General features: G+C 39.1%; 1 protein-coding gene across 17 annotated transcripts in view; it reads left to right on the top strand.

The window, feature by feature from the left end:
- ARHGAP12 (Rho GTPase activating protein 12) overlaps positions 1–21,395 on the top strand; it is a 77,800-nt gene that overhangs the window by 15,855 nt on the left and 40,550 nt on the right. For 16 of the 17 annotated variants that reach the window (XR_005263257.2, XM_072033767.1, XM_038174314.2 and 13 more), the window contains one exon: positions 16,772–17,035. Coding sequence is in view for 16 of the 17 variants with exons in the window: in XM_072033767.1 (XP_071889868.1) it covers positions 16,772–17,035 (264 nt within the window). In the remaining variant the exon portion in view is untranslated. Of the gene's footprint in view, positions 1–12,586; positions 12,809–16,771; positions 17,036–21,395 lie in introns of those variants that run through there. The other variant, XM_038174315.2, reaches the window with a different exon arrangement.

The raw sequence follows: 21,395 nt of genomic DNA, 5'->3' as shown, positions 1-21,395 counted from the left end.
ATGCGGAGGGCAGCTAGAAGGAAGACAGAGCAATTGCTGTAGCTTGAAGGGCTGAATTTAAAGACTCTGTCCGCAGCTGGACTCAGAAATTGTAATTGCTTATCCTCCTCTCATTTCATCTTTTTGCTGTGCCTCCTTACTGTCTGTCCGTCCAGAGTGCTTGCTGCTTTACTTCAACATATATTATGTTGTAGACTGATTATTGCACTGAGGGCCAGGTTTCTCTATTGCCCTTGCTGTGGTTGGATTTGGGTTGAGTGCAGCCTCAGAGCTGTTGAAAAGTTAATAAAATTCCACAAATACTACATTTTCTTTGTATGTTTGCAGCTGTCTTTAGGGGGGGGAAAAATCTGGTTTAGTATCTAATTTCATTGAAGCATTGTGGTAGCTGCAGACTTGGTTTAAATTCTGTTCTAATGTTGAAACACAAAATGGAATGACAGAAAGTATACTTCTTTACTTTGGATACTGAATTGCAGAAATAACTGTTCTTAAAAATGAAAGAAATTCTTGCTAGTGTAAGGAAAATAAAGGGGAAGAAAGAGTACAGAAATGCGTGGCTGTTAAATGCTTTCTGCCCTCAACCCAAGTGCCTATAAACTGTCTGCAAGTAGAGAGAAACAGTAAAAAGTACAGTCACAGGACAAATATGTATATTTTTAGTTGTTGCAAGGGGGGATAAAGCTGCAACCTGGTTGAGATTCCCATGAAAATTTTGTTACTTTGTTTAGCTCTACTGTCAGCATTATGTACAGTCTGCTGCTGTGTTTGCTGGGATTTCAATGTAGTTTTTAACAGTACAATTATGTACTTGTTGTTAACATTAAAAAAAAAAACAAACAAAACAACAGAAAACTGAAAAGAGGTCTTAGAAATCTCTAACTTGTTGAAGTTATGTGCTGTGTTTTGGATGTAATTCTAAAAATATTGATCTGTTTCTAAAAATATTCATCCTGCTTTGTACTCCTTTGCAAAATGGAATCAGAACATTAAAATCAGAGGTACTGTAGTCTATTCTAGCACCATTGAAAATGGAGAAGTAAAAAAGAAATTAGAAGCAACATGGCACAATTTCTTATAGGCTTTTCTGTATGACTTTAAACAGCAATTTAAGGAAGTATTCTTTGCTCAATTTTTTAAATACTGTATAAGTGTGCTGACAATGAATATTTTTTTGTTGTTGCTGTTCATCCTATTACATCTTTTAGGACAGAATTTGAAGCTGAAATCTTGATGTAAAATATTGCCTATGTATTGTCTGGCAAGAGACTTGCTTTCCTACATCATGATAAGGAAAAAAAATATGCCTGGTGTAACAGTAGATATTCTTGTTCTCATGCCTCTAGAATAAATGAGTTTTTTGGGGGGAGTGAAGTGGGGGTCAAACAACCCTAACAAAACTTCAGAGTTTTAGTTTTGTGTTTTGGAGAAAATATGTTGTATAGGCAACGTCTTCTGAATTTAGAAGGACTTCTGATATTTTGCCTTAATTCTTCATCCCTTCAATTCATATTCATTCATACTCTTCCTTCTCTCTCCCTTTCTCTTTCTGATCAGTGCTAATATATGTGGGATTTTCATGGTTTATTGGGAACTTCATTTCCACAAGTGTCAAAATCAGAAGTATTTTTCCTGGTCAAGGAAGTTTTATAGAGAAAACTCATCTAAAATGTACTTTAATGCCAAACTTGATTTTTGCCACTTTTTGCTTTAAAGTTTTATCGATGAAGTCTGATAAATGCCCTGTTCTAAAGGACTCCAAAACTGTAAGGATGACAAATGCAGTATCTTGAAACACTAAATTCCTTTGAAAGTTAAATTACAGTCTCTGATCTTGGTTGTTGTACCGTGACTGTCTTGCACCTTCTACAAAATCGTGCTGTCTGTCATGGAACCCACTAATTATATGCAGTGTTGGCAATAAAAATGTGAGAGAGTATTGCATATGAATGCAGATTCGGGAAAGGGACTGGTATAAGACAAGTGGCGTTTAAAGACAAAGTCCAACCTGTTCACTGTTGGTTGAAACCTGCTAGGTAAAAATCAATTTGGATTTTAAAATACAGAAATGTAAAATCTGTTTTAATAGTGCACTAAATAATTAAGGGGAAGTGTAGTGTCTCGTTTTAAAATACATATTCAAAATGAGATGAAAAATTAAATGTTATTTAAAATGTTTAAATATGCGAAAAATGAAGTGTGTGTGAAAACTACTTCTGTATCATCTGTGTGCTTGGCAGAAGGTTTATGTGGAGAAAAGGCTGTGGAAACAGGCAATCCCAAACCTACCAAACAGCTTCGTGTCCCAGATTGTTTTCAAGTAGGGAACTCTTTTCGTATCAGCTTACGCTAAGCATCTCAGTAAAGGTATGTTTCCTTGCAGTAAAAAAAAAAAAAAAAAAGGTGGGTGTGACATGTCTTTTTTAATTCATATTTTTTTTTTTAACATCGCTGCTGCTAGACCCATTTTGTTACGGGGTACCTGTGTGGCCAAAAGCTCTATGCTGCTGCCATGGTTAAAGGCAGCATAAAATGTTAGCTTCTGCTCTTATGTGACTTTATATGCTACAGTGTGAAATATGCACTGGTGTTCATAGCAGAGATAAGTGGTTTAAAATCTTCCTGCAGCTCTTCTCCTGCATTTCTCTGTAGGACAAGTGATGGCTGCAGGTCTTGTGGTACTGCAGGTCTATCTGAATGGCTTTGTAGTAGGTTGGGTTATGATTGCTGTGCCGGATTGATTGCCCATCCTCTAATCCCTCGATTTTAATGACGTTCTAAAAAGCAGAATTATTAATACTGATGCATGCAGTTAGATCTCAGTGATTAGATGTCATTGAGTGCTGAGAAGATCCAGGTAACCCGCTAGATACTCAACTGCAGCTCTTGTGAAGACAAAATACTTGGGAGCAACGCTGCTCTTAAGCATGTATTAAAAGGTATTTAAAGTTTCCTGGTACGCCATCTATGTTTAATGTAGCTCTTGTACTAGATGTGACCGGACAGCAAACGGAGCTTCATTTAATGACAGCGCTGTTCCAGGAAGATTTCTGGGTAGCTGGCTGGGCAAGCAGCGCTGGCACTTCTGCAGACTGTTGTGGGACCTGAGCCTTGCAGCAGCAGGCATCGTGGGCGCTTTTTTTTCACCATTTTAGAGAAGCTCAGTAGTAATACTGAAAGTATCTCTAGAAAACAGCACTGAAGTCAATGGAGAAGTATTCCTGTCAAAACTTCTATGCAGTAACTTTCAATCCTTTTTTAAAAACTTGTTTTTCTGTCTGCCTTAATTCAAGGCAAACTGCCATTTTTCCAGAAATGGTAATACTTTAAATTTCACTTGTGATACTCGGCTTTAGCTGTATCATCAAACAAATGCAACGACCTTCCAAAGGTGCATGTTTATAATAGAGAAATAACACGCCCTTTACTCTATTACCTATTTTTCTTGGAGACTCCTAGAAAGTTCAGCTTTCATTGAACCTGGTTTCCACAGCTGAGCAGCGGCTTTCCATCAGCTCTCAAGAAAACCTTTACGTGCTGAGCTCTGCCATATACAGCAGCACAGAGATTTTCATGCATACGAGTCCTTAAAAGCATTTTTTTTTTCTGATAGCTTGGCAGATAGTGCCGTGATACTTTCTAATACTTGCAGTTTCAATGGGAATGTTCTGCAGAGGCTCGTGGCTCGCTGATCCGCTGACTGCTGAGCACAGGGTTGTAATTCAGCTGCCTGGGGGAGGCTGCTGTTTGCTCTTGGCGCTCGGGCACCCGCTCGTTGCGTGTTGCTTAATCAGCATGAAACTATTAGCAAATTCCTGCCATCTCAGCTATAATGCATTGCTAATGGGTTTGCTTTATTGCACAGTATAGTCAAAAAACGTCTGGAATGTTTTAGTAATTTTAAGTAGCATAACATTCTGCTTAATGACATTTGGACGTCATTTTCTGAACTCCCTCGCTTAACACATTTGTACTCCTGTTGTACGAAACGCTGCTAACTTACTTGTGCCTTTTCTTAAGGAAAGTTTTAGTACTTAAAAGATTTCTAGATGATTTTAATTTATACTGTATTACACAAAAGAGACTCCTGTATATAATTAGTTCATTTTAAAGCACTATCAGTTTTGTCAGAAGATCTTGCAAATTTTACTTCAGTCCAAAATTTTGTGTTTTCTTGTTTTAATTGCCTCCCCACCTCATATTTTAGGAAGTGCTTTGTAAACTGGTGTGCAGTGCGCAGGGAGTGCAGTGGCCTCACTTGCACCATCAGCAGTGTGTTTCAGAGGGGACTAGTGCTAAATGTCTTGATTTGTCTTTTTCTTTTGCTTATTCTCTGCCTCTTGCTTTAGAGCAATAACTTTTTTTTTTTGTGGCAATTTTATCATGTCTCTCTTACCGATAAATCAGAACGGATCTCTGACATCTACAGGCTGGGACAATTTTTGGTTTTAGTCACCAACACTGAACTTGTTATGTGACAGAAAGCCAATTTAATTGTTAGTTTATTTTGCTTCTTTTAGTAACTTGGCAGAAGCTGGAAGGGTGTCCTCCCACCCCCCTGCTTGCCAACTCTGCACTGGATAGACTGCACGAGTTCTCTGCGTTGTGGTCAGAAATGTGGCGAAGAACGAAGCATCCGATTTGTACTGTGAGATCTGGTTTGCTTACAGCTGCACTGACTCCTTCAGTGCCCTATCTCACTTCTGGAGCCAAACTTTGAAATAGACTTTTACAATCTGAATCCAGGGATGGGCAGACGAGATGCCACCCTCCTGGTAGGTGCAGCCATAACTGACCCTATTGGGATTGATCCTAGTGTGAAATCAGGGCTTTGGAGATAGAGCCTTTACTGGAAATATCAAAATGCTTTTTTTTTTTCTTTGCTATTTCTGGCAGGCTCTAGCCCTTTGGTACTGATCTTCTTAAGGGATCTTTCATTGTATGAAAGCTTTGTTTGAGAAGGACCTGCTGACCAGAGGATTTCTGTTAAACCTCCGACTGTGATTAGTTGCTGATACTTGTATGAAGGAAGGAAATCAATGCAGAAAGATGGAATGAGATTTTAAACATCACTTTTACTTCTGTGTACCATTACCTAACAGTTTCCTGCTGTTGCAAATGCAGCATTTTTTGATGAACAGACAGTTCCCAGCCTTTAAATGAAAAACTTCAATTGAGGATGTCAAAATTTTAAATAGTGTGCTATTTTTTTCTTTTCTTTGAGTTACCAAACAACTCAAAGATAGCATCTCAGTGATACTTGTAATAACCTCGTACCCTCATCTGTCATTAACATTGTACACACAGAGTGAAACATAAAATATATTTGACCATGTTAATTATGTCCACTCTGTTTTCACTGCCATGTACCCTTAAAAAGGTGTGCTTAAAAAAAAAAAAACAATGAACTATGTTATGGGAAACTTGGTTGATATTGTGCTCTTTAACCTTCCTTTGATAAATCACACCTTAGCATACAGCTGCAAATACTGCAGTGGGGCTGGTTTTTGTTATAGAAGATCGAAGGAGTCAGAAAATAAGTATTTCAATTTGATCACTGAAAACTTGATGAGATGCTTACTCTCAAGACATCTATTTTTTTTTTCTTTTTTAAAACCAAGTAGCTTTTTTGTAGGGTGGGCCTGTAGTCTCTCAATTCTCCTGGTGCTTGACCACCAGACCATTTGGTTGCCCATTCCAAGGTAATCACGCCATTGGGAATGGGGATACTTTCTTGTTTTGTTTCTTTTTCATTTCAGTCATAACAAAAATTAGCTGAATGTCAAGGTTTGTTTCACTTTTTTTTTTTTTTAAATTCAGAGTTTTTTAATTTGAATTGCTCAATAGCTCATGTAGAACATAAGGGACCATTAGAATCTGTGCTGGCAAATCTTCTGTAACGCATACCAGTCAACATTAAGCAATAATTTTCTGTGTAAAATGAAGAACTGTTCTGATTGAGGAAGATTGCTGGAGGAGGGGAAATACTCAGATAAGTTTTGCTTTTTGGGCATGGATGGATGTGCTGAGTCTGTGGGAATGGGCACAGTCCACTGCTGAGCTGCCCATTCATTATTACTCTGAGTATTTTGGTATAAAGCTTTTTAAAAAAGTAAACTTCGAGACTGTGTCACTGCCTTGTCCCTTAACCAGTTCTTTTAGATAAGATACTATAGACAGTAGGCACTGCGATGCCATTTTGTGGTTCCTTCTTGATTGCTTTAGTATACAATTCACAGACTTTTTATCGTAATGGCTACATTAAAATTTGATTGGAACTGGAAAAAAATAAAACCAAATGCTTCTGGAAAAAAATAAATATTTGTTTCGATTGCAATGCAGTCGAAAAGCCCTAAGCCCTAGTTCGCTTTGTTTGCAAGACCTCTATTTTGTATTACAAATGAGCAAATGATGAAACAAGTTGCATTTTGTAACTTCTCAAGGAAGACCAGGGACCTGAAGTTTCCTGTGCTGCAGCTGTGACAGCCAGCAAGGGGGAAATAGCTGCGGGTCTCAGTAAGACTGCTCCTCGTGAAACGTGTGGTTTTGCCATCTAACTTGTAAGACTTTTTTTTGCAAATTGCACCTGAGAATTGTCTTACCCAACTCTGTTTCTGCTGGCTGTGAAATGATAATTCCTAGTTAATGAAGAGTAACTTCAGTACAAGCGCTGCCAGTTGCCTGGCACATTACAAGGTACTGGAAAGGGTGATTTACGTTCTGTGCAGAAAGTTGTCTAATACAGATACGGTTTTACTCCTTTCATCATCTCAGAACGTGAAAGTGGGTTTGCCCCTTGATTTTTCCCTGCTCTGAAAAATCTACCTACTAGCTCCCAAGTGTAGTATTACTGAGTTTGTTTTCCCATCTGGTTTGGTGTGCCATCCTCTTGCTAACTTTTTTGGGTTAAATGCCTGGGTGAATGGGACAAGATCCACTGTGGGGTTGGTGTGACAGGGCGAAGGGGTGCAATTTGTCTGAAACCAGAGAAGCCTGACTCTCCTGAGCTCTGTGATCTGTGGCAGTGTCTGGAGGCAGAAGCGTAACCAGATCCAGTGAAAACTTCTTGCTTTATCCAGGGCGGTTTTGCTACAGGTTCAAGAAAACGGTCTTCAGCTTAAAACTAAATGTATCCCCTTTCCTTACTGGCACATTTCTGAAGGTGTTACATCTCTTCTGGGTTACAATTTATTTTAGGTGTTGATACACCCTGGAGGTTTGGAGAAGAGCAGAAAATACATCATCTTCCCTTGCTTAAATTGATGAAGCTATTCCCAGCATACCTGACCCAGGATTTTTCTTTCTGCTGAATATTAATATTAGTAATATGGATTTTGTTAACGTTACAAAAAAATGACTAAGCACTCTGAGCAATGTTTCTTTTCTCTGAGAAATAATAAGTCTACAGACACAGCACACATTAGTCCTTGACCTAACTCTGTCTTGTTCGATGACAACTGTGGCAAAAGCATCCTGTGTCTTCCTAATTCTGTAAAGCACCATGTTAGATAGAGGAATGGGTGTTTTTGTGCTTGTCCGTGCAGATCTTCAGCATACTGGAACCAGTGAATGCCTCAGGAGGAAGCGTGGAGCTTGTGCCCTCGACTGTGCAATAGCCAAGCTTGTTGAGGTACCTCGGTGTAGCTCTGCTCGGCTCTTTGCATTGAGTATTGGGGCTGGCTGACTGCTGCTACCAGCAGCAGGGTGCTGGAGGGCAGGGGGCAGCCACTCGGGGCTGTGGGGTTGGGAGGGGGGCTCACCCTTGGTAGCGGTGAGCTGGCCCAACCCCTGGCTCTGGCATCAGCCTTCTTCAGGGGTCTTTTATTTTCTGAGCTAAGTAAATCGGTGTTTGTCTTGTTTCCTAAACATTGAATCGTTGGCTGAGTCCTCTGAACTGCATGCTGTATTAATCTGGCGACACGAACTGAATTGGCAAAAGTATTTGCTGAACTCGGGGTGGAAGCAGAAGTGTCAGCGAGGCTTCTGCCTTCGTGCACAAAGGAAATTCTTCTCGGGCATGCAGGGGGAGTTAGGGTAACTAACGCGTTTAAAACAGCAAATTATTTTACTCGGCGCTTCCCTGTCTGTGAAGACGAACAGACCAGTTTTTCAAAAACGAAAAAAAAAGAGCAGAAACCAATTTTTTATAGTAGATGTTTTGCTGTGTTTAAAAGGACAGCTGTTGGAAAAAATTGGCTGAAAATAGAGCTATGGAAACAATTGGGACTTTGCATATACAGACTTGAGAAAGATGCATCCTGAGATCCCTGTCTCCCTACCATACATCTGGTCTGTGTTAGAGTATGACTGAACTACTTGGTGAAGAGTATTCATCATAATTTTTCTAGATTTTGGAAGTACAATTTGATTTTTAGGTTTGTAGAGATACAAAGCTAGCATGGCAAAATGTGGCGTGTCGATCAGGAATTGAATAGCCGTGCAGAATCCTGAGAGCATACTTCTGGGATGTTGCTCTAGTTTATAAATTGTGTGTTACTGACGCTTGGTTCTCAGGTTTTTGGTATAATTTCTTATGGAAGTTAATGTAAGTGTTTACAGGAGTTGTTTTCTGAGGTGATTTGCTCCATTTCATCCCAAGCGGGACGCCGACCAAGCCAGCTGCCCACTGCAGGTCCGAGGAACATGCATAGCGCGGTAGCTCAAGGGTGGTAGCTGCAAATAATAACTGGAGACATCTCCAAGCAGCAGATGTGGGGTAGCAGCTGTCGTAACTGTGTGAAGTACAGCTGCCTGCCTGCCCAGGGGCAGATAAAGCCCGCTGCTTACCCAACAGGTTATAGTCTTGTTGCTATATGAGTAAGGTAAGCCAACAGAAATTGCTCCAGAGCTCATTTCCTACTGTACTGTGGTTGTTCTCGAGGCCAGCTAGCCGTGTTAGTAACTGGGTTTTGCTTTTATATCAATAAGTGTCCTGGTACGTTAGCATTTTTTATACTGTTTAAATGCTGGTGATGTCCTGCAGCTGCGTGTCATTAAAACCTTATAAATGCTGCAGTTCATAAGAGCAACAAGATATTCCGAAATTAAGCTAACACCTAACAAAGAACTACTAGCACAACAAATTTTTTTTTACAGAATTTGCTGCCACAAGCAACATTCTCTTGAAGTAGTTTCACACAAGTGAAATCTGCTGTAAAAGCAGAGTAGAAGGACAACAGCTGTAAATAAATTGTGTGGGAGTTCTGCATTTTCTTGTGAAATGCTTGGAATTAAACACCCTCTTTGACAGAACACAGTTTTGATGACTCCTGTGTTTCGGAACAATAACTTGCAATTTTTTTTAAAGCTTAAATATTTGGTAACAGCCCTTATTTATATTAAGGTCCTTGGTGCCTGCAGCTTTTTCTTTCTCTTGAAAATTGTAGGATAGCATAATTTCTGTGCCAGTGTGTCATGACTTTTAGTATCTTGCATGGTATTAGATTTCATTATATATTTGATCAGGTGGCTCTTGAGCTATCTTTTAGCCTTTCGGAGCTATTAACGCAACTTTAGTATCTTCTCAGTAACCTGGGAATCTTACCAAAGGTGATGTTTACTTTCCCATCTACACTTTCTAGGGGTGCCTGGCTTTACTCAGCGCTGTATAAGGACTGAACTCTCAAAAGTACACTGAAATGCGATGGGATCTGTGCTTCTGAAAATAGGAAGTGTAGGAAAAATTGCTGTTCAGTTGGCAGTGATGTAAACTAATGGAAACTTTTTTTTTTTTGACCATGAGGTCAAATCACACCATTTCAGCCCACCACGGTATTTTGTAAGAGGGAACTTTGTGGAGATGCTGTGGAACCGTAGTGGTGACAACACAGAGGAAGTTCAGGGTTGCTAATAAGCTCTGAAATTACTTTGGCTTCTATAAGGCAAATAAGATATGGGGCTATACGATATATATATATATATATATTTTAATGGTAAATGTCTTGTGAACTGAGAATTTCCAGTACTCTGGAAACTTTTATGTATTTATTTAGAGATGGTTCTACTGTAAGGCTTCTAAAACACCTACAGCTCTTTTGCTCTTGTGATGCTGCCCTGCTGAAAAGGTGGTAGCCGCTGGCACATCACACAACATTTTTCCACTGGAGAAAGGAAGCTAGGTTTCTGTGGTGCTTTCTTAATGCAGTTAGATTTTATCAGAAATAATTCTCAGGAGACATCACAAACAATGCCAACAGCTTTCTTCTTCGCAAACCTGCTTTTAAACATGTACTTCAGGTTCCACAGTGGTCAAGAATTGAGGCAGTTAAACTAAAACACAGAATAAATTTAGTGTTTTTACGAGTTCTGTTGACCTTTCATTACTATAGGACCAACTTTACATCACTTTTATGAAGCTTGGAGGAAAAATAAATATGACGAGTTACTACTGCATGGCATGTCCAGGTTGTTGATGCTGTCTACATTTCTGAAATGTTAGTGCCTTATGTCTGTTGAAGGTATCCACATTTTTTATGGTGAATAGACAGTTGAAAGTGAAGGAAATTCACCATCTGACTCTTTAACACATTAAATTTGGCCAATCTTTCCTAATTGGGGTAAACTTTGTGTAAGTGTGCATGAAGTAAAGTGTTTCATATGGTATTTAAATTTCCTACTATAGGAAAAGCAGCTTTGTCTATAGCCTTGGACAAAAGCTTTTTTATTACAGGGACAAGCTAGATTGTGCAAGTGGTGGAGAACAAGTATGGTAAACACTGTCATCTTTGTGCATATTTTACAAAGGATCCCATTGTGAGGTCTTACTTCCGTTTTTATAAAATATTTGACATCAGTGTCGCAGCCCTCCGATCAATCATAACTCCCTTGTATCGCTACAGAATTCATAAGCTGATGCAAGTGTTCCTCACTGAGATGGTTGGGAGCACTACAGAAAAGTGAATGATAAATCTGTACTGTGTAAAGAGGGAAGAAGAACAGTTTTCCATCAGTTTCCTTTGATCAGTCAATTATGATTGATGGAGTGTTGTCTGTGGCAGGGAGAGGAGTAGCCAACCGCTGCCTGCAGCGACCGGCCGAGTCGTCTCAGAGCTGTCCTGCTGGAGAGGCTCTGCGCTTCTCTTCCTAATTGGATGTGAATGTGACGGGAACAAACCTCTTGGCTTTCTGTGCTGCAGGGTTTTTGCAGTGCAGTTTCATGAATCACTGCCTTGATGAGTATGAAAACAATTTAAGCTACTTTTTTCAGGTTATCAGGAAAAGGGAACGTGTTTTACTTTGATATTAGTCAAATAATTCACTGTATTCCACTAAGGTGCATGTATAGTTTTTTTTGTTTGTTCTTTTATTTAGTACTGTCCTCGGTTTTAGAGGCTTTGCTGAAAAGGCATTATGATATCACCAGATAGTTATATTTTTGCAAACTTTGGGAGATTTTTTTTTTAATGGCGCAAATATCACAAGAACTTTCTGGCAGATGGTGATGTCTTGTGTGTCCTACAGTGCTTTGTTTTGTAATGTAGTTTCATAAAGCAAAATACGAGTAGACATTTGTAGTAAAATGTAGGTAAATATTTCCAGAAATAGAACGAATAGCTTTGCTTGTAATTCAATGCAACATTGAAAATAATAATAAAAAGCAAGCAAGTAATTTATTTTTGGTAATTACATTTTTGATCAATCTGATGGAAAGTTATTGGCCAGCCATTACAAAAAAATGACTTCAGATTATTTGCTTAATTTTTTAAGTGGGACACTTTTTAAACATTTTACTGTTGAGTTGCCATTAATAGACAAATATATACCAAGGCATCTGTATAGGATGCTTTTCTGTATTACTTCATGAGGTCATTTAAATTTTTCTTACCAATTTATAATCACAAATCATCTCAACATGAAACCTGTAGTGAAAATATTTAACAGCATTAATATTGCTTGCCCTAAATTCAACATCAGCTGTAAGCAGGCTTATAATGTTTATTGTTTTCTTTTTATAAATACTGTAGGCTTACAGTTTAAAGCATTACCCAGCTAAGTGTTAGGGCAGAGAAGGTTAGTGCATTGTTTGGGTTCCCATTTTAACTTTTTTTCTTAATTATTTTAGTGTTACCTGTGAAGTAGCTGCAAACTTGCTGAAAATCGTCCTCAAGTTTGTTGGGCATTACAGGAAGTTTTAAATGTGTCTGAATATGTTAGAAAGAATGTAGGATCCTGAAAGTGTTTGTAGAAAGCTAGGCCACGAACAGAAAGAGGAAGGAAGAGGTAAGCTAATTATTCCAGTTGAAGCTGTCACTTTGTGAAAATGAAAACGTAGAGTTTTTGAGATTTCATTTATGTCATTCTAACGGAATAAAGCTGGTATTGAAGTCCCAGGCCTTGCTAAAAGGACAGTGGCAATTCCTTGGCAAGAAGCTCGGTTGTTGAGGGAACTGGGATTCTTCGGTCCCCCTCTGGATGCTGGAGAATACGCCTGTGCTTCTGCCTGCCCACTGCTGTGCACCAGTACAGCCTCGGGTTCCTTCAGTGCCATGTTGCTCTTTTGCATGCTGCTGAATGTAACTCAGGGAGCATGAACGTGAGGTTTATGTATTTTTTTGTTACTTTAGCCGTGCCTCTCAGGAATCTGATTACTGCTGTTACTGAAATGGAAGATCTTAATTCCAAATTCTTAATGTTCAGAAAAGCTGCGAACAGAAGCAAGACAAATAAAGCTAATTGTCGTAGAGGGAAAAATCACGTATGGTTTGTTCTGAAAAAGCTTGTGTTTTGCAAGCTAGCATTGCAATCATACTTGAAGCAGTTATGTTCTAGAAGATCTGTCCTAGGATTTAAGTGCTGTAAAAAGAAAAAGGTAAGCATCAGATTAAAAGGAATTTTATTTTTTGTCTTTTAATTGCAGGCATTCTTAATTCAGAATGTTCTCATTGGATTAAAAAAAAAAAAAAAAAGAAAAGAAAAAATAGTTTTTAGGCAGTGGTTAGGAGGCAATGTGTTACCCTTCTCCCAGAACTGAAGTTTTATGCCGTGGTGTGCATCGAACTTTTTTGAATGCTTGAACAAATAATGTCATCTGAAGAAAGCCTTTTGTATAAGGTAATATTAAAACTGAAGGTATTCTCTGAGAAACTGGTAATGCATTTTGGTAATGAAAAGTACCTTGTGACGTACAGCAAGCTGGCTTTTCATTGCACTGAGTTCAAGTGTTCAGAGGCCTGATAGCATATCTGGCCTTTGTTGAAAATGTTGACTGCTCATTCATGAATGATTAACAAGTTGTTTTATTTTAAGGCACGTATCTGCTTCCTACTGTGTCAGTGTAAAAACTAAGTCCTGAAAAAGCTGTGTGTGATGTCTGTATGTGAAGAATGTTTTGTGTGGATCCTGAGAGCTTTGTCCTGCCTGTGTGAAAGTCTTCATTGTCAGTTTGCAAGGATTTACTGCTAGCAGGTTTTTTTCTTTTTTTCTGTGCAGATACTGCAACAAGACTGAATTTAAATACAGCAGACTTGTAATGTGTTAAAATGTCGAGCATTACTGAGTTCAGGGAGAGGTCTTTGTGTTCATAAAGTTGTCATTGTGCTTAGTGGACTATGCAATTTTCGCTCAAGTTGTGGCATTGTAGAAGTACTTCTGCTTTCTGCTTTTCCTTTATCACTTTTACCTAGCAAGAATTCCTACTGTCTTTAGTAGGAGAAAGCAACATGAAAAAACTTGAAACCATACCAGGCAGCAGATGAAGTTTGAAATGTTTTGAGTATAAGCTACCTTGTGTGTGTACGTGTGTGTGCATGTTGAAGGACATGTTTTACATATTTTCTCACTATCAGAATTACAAGAACAAGCAGTCCCGGTAGATTTATTTCCACGTTTATGAGCATTTGGAGTTCTTCAGGACAAAAATGAATCTCAGGGAAGGAAGCTCTAAATGGAGCTCCACACGTACATACTAAAACGCTTGGTGGTTAGCATACATTTAAGTTTCCCTTAACTGTATGTGTCTGGATATGGGAAAACAGCCAAGGAAGCTGTTATAAACTATTTTTATCTACGTAATGCATTATCTATTTGGATTTCCATATTAGTGATGAGTAATGGGTTAAGTAAAAGAAAGTTAAATGATTTTAATATGCTTTTTGGCTTGGAAGTAGTAAAGGCTTTTGCAGCATGCAGTGTTTCACTGGCACCATTCACCTTCAAGGCAGTTGTTTGAAGCCTGAGAGCTCTACAGGGCCACCTGGAGGGAGCTGCTCCCTGTGGCAGTCCCCTACCCAAGGAGGAGAGGGACCTGCCTCCCTGCTGGCACCGGCTGCGAAGTGCCATAGGGGTACCTCAGGAAGTGAAGAGCTTTGTAAAAGTTGCTTTGATTTGTCAATAAACGAGAAAATTTTATTGTATAAGGTTAGCATTGATGCTGGGCAGTAGCAGTGCAGGGAACAGCGTACCTCGTTGCGTGTCCCGAGGTATGAGGAAGTCCTGCTGCGTGCTACGTGGTTATTTAAAGTAGTTCCTGATAAGCATGTCGGATCCCTCGCACACGTACTTCATAGCTAAGCTACATGTTGTACTTAGATTTAGTTTTTGCGTTTTCCATGCTTCGTTGAAAACAGTAACTTGGAAGGTCTTGCAGTTTTACTGGGGGACTCTCTCAGGAGAGAGCTCAGCAGGGCATGGCGGTAGCTGGGCCTTAGCCGGCCTGTTCGTCGTTCACCTCAGAGGTTCTGGCTTCCCCACTTGCAAGCCAGAAGTTGGTATTATGTGTTTAGTAGTACTAAACATTCAGAAGAAAAACACTCATTAAACTTTCATCTCACGCTTCTGTTTTAAACTTAAACAGAGTGTTGCTTGTAGTATGTGGCTGTGCATCAGCCTGTGTCAGCGCAGGGTAATACAGGCCCTGCAGCTTCACCTGGCGCTGTTCTGGTGACGATGCTGAGACCTTGGAAGACCTCAGCGTGAAATCTGAGCCCTGGGCCTCAGGCCTCCTGCCTCCAGGCCGCTTCTTGGTGCCATTGCCCTGGGGAGCGGGGCAGCCCTCAGGCCCACGTGCTGCCACCACTGCCCGCAGCCACTCCACACACACTGGGAGGTGTTTCACAAGCTGGTTGCAGTCACGCATCTGGTGGCATCCTCAGGCAGGATGGTGGGATGAGTCTTTACTTGTGGCAGTGCTCTTTATGCTCTTAATGCCCTCGAGAAACAGAACTTCACCAAAGCCAGGTGTTCCCTCTGCCCCTCTTAAAAAAAAAAGGCAGAGTTTGGATTTCTTTCCTTTGAGTTAATGGAAGAGGATACAAATTGTTTTCACAGCTGATTTTGAGTGCTGCAGATACTCCCCCCCACCATGGTTTGCCTTGTATTGCTGTTAAACATACTTCCTATATGTAGTAAATTGCCTTTTCTCTTTTAAAGCCTCGCAAGACAAGTCCATGCCTGTTCTAATCTCATTAAGTTCCTCTCCAGCTATTTCCCCTTTTGGTTGTGGATATTGCCCATATTTGGTTCCAGCTGTGGTGCAATCAGTTTATATCTGATTGTGTGGTACAATATGCTGTCTTGCCTGAGCAAACCCCAATAATTTATGATGAGATGTGGCCGAGATTAGCAATTTAAGGTTTTAATGTTTAAAAGCACATTATAAAGGATCTTTTATGTAATGCAGTGTGTTCTCTTTTTTTTTTTTTTTTCTTTGAAAGATGCAACAAGAGGCACAAGGACTTGCCTCCAGCAAAGCTTCTGAATTAAAACTGAGCAGGGGGGAGGAATGGTATGAATGATATTTTTACTTCCTTTGGATGCCTAAATAAAGTGCCCTGACACAGGGAGGTGGCTCTGTGTTAACAGGCAGCTTTTCAGTTTGGTTTAATAACAAGTTGCTCCCACAACCTCTTAGTCACAGCTTTCGTGAACTACTTGTCTTCTGTGTGGTGTGTTTTATGTACTTGTACTTTAAAAATTGGTCAGAAAGTATATTCTCCTCCTAAACACTTCTGTGACTTATTTAAAAGAACACACAGTTTCTGTAAGAGCCACAGACCTAACATGAAGGCCAGCAGAAAGCATGGTTATCAAACTATGAATCTGAATTTGTCATTGGTGTTTTATTTTCTTGGGGACATTTGTTCTCCTTATGTGCATATATATGACCAAAATTAGCTGGATAAGAATAGCCACTTAATTTCTGTAAGAAGGAAGTGGTAATCACAACACTGTCAGTGATATTACATAAACAACTGAAGTAAGCATCTGTTTGGAAAGGCTTGCAGGTAAACCACCCAGGTGTTTTCTGGAGTTTCTTTGTCATAACACTGTGCTTGTCTTTCAAACTGAAAAGTGCTGCTTTATGTTCGCCATCCCCTATATAGCAGTAGGGGAGGAAAAAGGCCGGGGAACCATCTTTGCTTAACAAGTGACGTGTAAGAGATGCTACACTTGGTCTTGAACAAAAGCACATTGCTTAGAGTTACTGAGCAATACCAGAACTGTAAAGCTGAAGTTTTTAAACATACAATTATTTTGATGATGATTCCAGTGCATTTCAAATCAATTGCAAGACATACATGTAATTATCAGCTGTCAGCTGGAGAAATGCTAAAATATTGTTAACTATAAGGTAAACATCACAAACTATATTTAATATTGAAAAAAAACCTAATGTTTCCATGTCCTGGCATTTTGTGGCTGTCCTTTGTGCTTTTATATGTAACAAAAAAAAGGGAGTTTGTTGGTTTGTTTTACTACTGTAATGTATACTGATTTGTAAGGGAGCATTATAAAATTAATTTGCTCTTTAATAACACGTTTCTTCTCTCAATAGCCAACTACTCCACCAAGCCAAGGGAGGCCTGATTCACCAGTTTATGCTAATTTACAAGAACTGAAAATATCTCAGTCTGCACTTCCACCACTACCTACAAGTGCTCCAGTCCAAATAAATGGGGAATGGGAAACCCATAAAGATACTACAGGACGCTGTTATTACTACAACAGAGGATCACAGGAACGAACTTGGAAACCTCCACGTTGGGCCCGAGATGCAAGCATTAATAAAGGGGATTCCCAGAGCCATGCAGATCATGAGGTAGTTTGTTCTGAGATCACAAACAATGAGATTATAATGTATTTGAGTACTGTTTTGCTATGGAACTTGATATCTCTGAACTTTGAGGTTTCAGGGAGTGACTTTTTTGTCTTTTTGGTCATGTGGCTTGGTATGAAGTAGTGAAGATTAACAGTTTCTCTCTTCCGTCAATTTTGTGTATGAGTGTGTATGTGAAATGTGTGACAGATCACAAATCTGTTAAAGGTCACGAGTCAGAGTACTAGTTGTAAAAGTGCCCAGCAGTCCCTTATTAGGTGTTACAGCTTTGCTTTTAAAATTAAAGGAAAGCTAGGAAGCCTTGAAACTGCCAGGACTTTAAATGACAATTGAATATGAAGGCCATCATAACTTTTCTGATGCGGTGTGTTCTATTTTTCAGTATATTCAACATATTTTTGGGTGAGAAGGGGGAGATGGGGAAGGTGAGGGAGTGTGGGAAGGGGGATGAAAAAAACAAGGGGAATTTTTATCAACCTCAGTTAACTATGCAGTAAAACAAAGGCAGACGATATATAGCTATTTGCTACTGCTTGGTTAATGCTGTGGCAGTAAATTTAAATATGAATTATTTTTCTTAGAGGAAAATATATATTTTTTTTTTTAGAGAGGAATTCAGGTGGTTGTATAGATGGATGTAGAGAAATCTTGACCATGTCACTTAGGTCAGGGTTTTTCAAAAGAATTGACGAATTTTGGCTCTCTCCATGTTTAGTGCCCTAATGAAAACTCACCAAACCTAATTTTCATTACCACTGCTCAAGGTTATTGTGTGCTCAACAGCCATAACTGGGCACTGTGTTTTGACAAGCACCCGTGCTCACTTAGTCACCTATGTAAAGCCTAGGTAATGCACATCATCCTTAGGGTATCCCACATATCTTGATCCCTGGAAGTCTTTAAAAGACGTTTAGATGTAGAGCTTAGGGATATGGTTTAGTGGGAACTGTTAGTGTTAGGTCAGAGGTTGGACTCGATGATCTTGAGGTCTCTTCCAACCTAGAAATTCTGTGATTCTGTGAAATCCAGAATCTAGGAGTCAAAACTAGACTTAATAGAGCTCCATAGCATGTTCCTCCAGGGTCAAAAATACTGGTGTAATTGAGGCTTCTATCCAATTCCATCCATTTTATCTGTTTGTTTAGGAGAATTGAATTTACGCACTTCTCAATTATTTTTGTGTCTAGCCTTGGATAACTCTAGAATAAGCTAGAGGAAGAGGCAGTCAAAGCAACAATCCTTGGTTATGTTGAGAAAATCCTTTTCTTCATTCTGTGAATGGTAACTGGGTATCCCAGAAAAGAAGCCAAATTATGGTGCTGGTAGGTTTGCCAACCAAATGTCTAGGCCCAATACTGGCAAATGCTTGGGGTGGGGAGAATCTGTCCCAGCTCTTGGCAGTTGGCTGTAGGAACTTTTTGACGTGATTACATTCCAACCATAAATGTTATTCTGGAGATACATCAATAGATTTTTTTTTTTTCACTATGCAAATGTTTTACCTTTTGAAGCGTTTTTCAGTTATTCAGCTTTGCCACAGATTTTGCTTAAGAGAATTGAAGCTTACTATGAAATTATTAATGTTAAAAGATTGTTTAGGATAATATTTGAGGTGCAAATATGTTCTGTGCGGCTGATTGCTAGGGAGAGTCAAACAGTAGCGTTAGTCTATTTGAGCTGCTGTGGTTCAGATAAAGAAATGGAATAGTTGGAAGATGGATATTACTGTTCAAATATGCTTAAAATAGTGCTCTTGTATTCAAACAGTGCTTAGGTTAATCAGTTTCTTGATTGAAAGAAAAAGCAAACATATTTGTCAAAAACTCTTCCATTTTTATATACCCTTTTCAAATATGTATAGTTTAGGTGGATTTCCTCCTGAGCTATTACATTATTTAGTTTTAAAATTTAATTGTGTACTGCTCAGGAATTTTAGATTGCTAGGAGTCCTGTTGTGGAAGTCTACATTTGGGCCAGTAGTGCCAGAATCAGGAAAGAAAGAAGAAGGGAACCTCTTCATTGCCATTGGGAATGGCCTTCCTAGCAGCAGGGACATTTGCAAACATTTAAACAGCTTTTTATTGTCACAAGGTAGTGGCTGCGACAGGTAAACTGGCAAAATGTCTGCAACCATCTTACAGCTCTCTGGTAACTTCTCACTGGCTGTGCTTTTGCTGGATGTGACTTAGTGCTTAGGATTGCTTTTTTGAGTAGTAACTCACCTAGCAATAAGAGTAACTGGTTCTCTAGTGTGATTATTCCTTCTTCTCTTGGAAGGACTTCGAATAATTCTTTCTCTTTCCCCACCATCTGCAAATAATGCCAGACTCCTATTCCCACCTCTGTACCACTACTTCACTGTGTAGGTGCATGATCAGAAAGCTTAATGTTCACTGCCTGTGTATTGTATCAGACAGCTCAGTTCTTCCATTTGTTTTTGATGCTTAAGGTATCACAGCTTGACCTTCAAACAATTTTATCTGTCAAAATTTCATTCTGTGTAAGATCAATGGCTGATGCGTGCTTCGATTAACGTAAACTTTTGTCGAGCTGAAAAATTTCCAGTAACACAAATTCCTTATGTTATTTGTCCTCTATGACTAAAGGTTTTGTTGATTTTTTTAAAGCCAGTTTCTCTCTTCTGTTCTGCATTTGGGAGTGTACTTCACACTCTACTGGTTGTGTTCACCATTTCATTTATGACCTTTAAGTACTTTAAGTACTCTAATACCTTAGAGTACAGGTTGAGATCCCAGGCTAAGCTACAGTAAAATATAGAACATCCCAGATTTTGTCTGACCATGAGGATTTAGATTGCAGTTAGAACAAATAGATCTTAATAATTAGCAAAAACTGATTTAATTTCTTTTAATGAAATTAAATAGGCTTTTGCATACCAGTCAGTTCTCCTCATTCCCTTCAGATTTAGCAATGCAGGAGCATATGCACAAAGGTTAAATGCTAGTTGTGTCTCTGATGGTTTGTCCTCAGAGGAGGTTGTGTCTTATTAGGTAGCAAAATAACAAGGTGACATCAATATGAGAACTGTATAGGACTATCTATTATAATGTATGTATTCATATGTAATTTATTAGAACATAAATAGCTTGTAATTGGTCTTAAAACTTTGGTTAGGAAATTTTTTTGGTAATTAAGAACAGGCAAAATTATAGTTAATGTGTTGAAGCTGCTAACACGTATGGCACAAAGAAAACAGCCTGAAGTTAGAGCAGTTATCTGGACTTGGGGGGTGGGGAACAGTACGATCCTAACAGGGCCTTTGGTAAAGTAAGACTAAGTATGGAAAAAATTTATCAGAGGCAGTGACTTGAGAAAAGAGGTCTAAATGGTAATGGGGAGAAATTGGTCAAACTGTGAAGTGGTTTAATTGGGGTGGGACTGTAAGTAGAATGAGGTGTGATGTCAGATCAGAAAAGGGAAAACCTCTGATGCATAGCTAGGAGACCAGAACATGCGGACCAATGAATTAACCAACAACATGCTGAAAAGCAGAACTGTTTTGTTTTAAATTAAAATTTGCATTTAAAAAATGTGGCCAAGATGCTCCTTCATTCCCTGTTTTTAATTTGTTTCAAAATAAACAGGGTAATAAAGGGATGCTAGCTTCTTTAAAGACTCATTTTTTTTTCTCACTGTTTTGAGAGTAGTGGTAACTTCCAAAACTGGTTTGATTATAGAAGAGAGACCATAAATATTCCTTTTTTTCTAAGTGCAATATGTCCTGGTCTCTGCCCTGAAGAATTCTCAGCATAAATGGAAACAAGGCAAGAAAGACAGTAGAAACAATGATGTAGGGGCATTTTTGTAATTTGCTTTGAAATTTAACAGCAAGTTTCTTAGGAGGTGTAAGGTTTTGGCAGCTGCCTGCGTAAGATGGTTTTAGCTAAATGTGGTATCCTGTGATTGAGGATGGGACTCCGCAAAGTAGCGTGGAGGCTACATGAAGGGAGAGTGGGGTTAGAGAGCTCACAGGCAGTTCGTGCTGTCAAGAGAAATTGAAAATTGTTGAGTGTGGTTTGGCCAGTGTTCTCTTTAATCCCCATTTAGGTGGCTTTAGCAGTTGTTGCTACTAGCTGGGGGATGAAGGATGCCTTGGTTTGAAATAAACTTTGAAACAACTAAGGCATTTCATCTAAGTTTGTCAGCCAAGGTTAAGGTCTGAGATAGTGTGGTAGGTGGGATTAGCTCAGCCTTGGATCTTCAGGCATGATATAGTGGGTTACAGACGTGTTAACTTGTTCTTATTGAACAAAAGTTTTCTTTCTCTTGGAGAATTTTCATTTTTAAGTCTTCTGTTTAGTTTTAAATGTGTACAGTGCTT

The sequence above is a fragment of the Anas platyrhynchos genome, chromosome 2, assembly GCF_047663525.1.
Source record: "Anas platyrhynchos isolate ZD024472 breed Pekin duck chromosome 2, IASCAAS_PekinDuck_T2T, whole genome shotgun sequence".
Taxonomy (NCBI): domain Eukaryota; kingdom Metazoa; phylum Chordata; class Aves; order Anseriformes; family Anatidae; genus Anas; species Anas platyrhynchos.
Note: the sequence above shows the minus strand (reverse complement) of the source record. Positions and strands in the feature narration are given on the sequence as shown.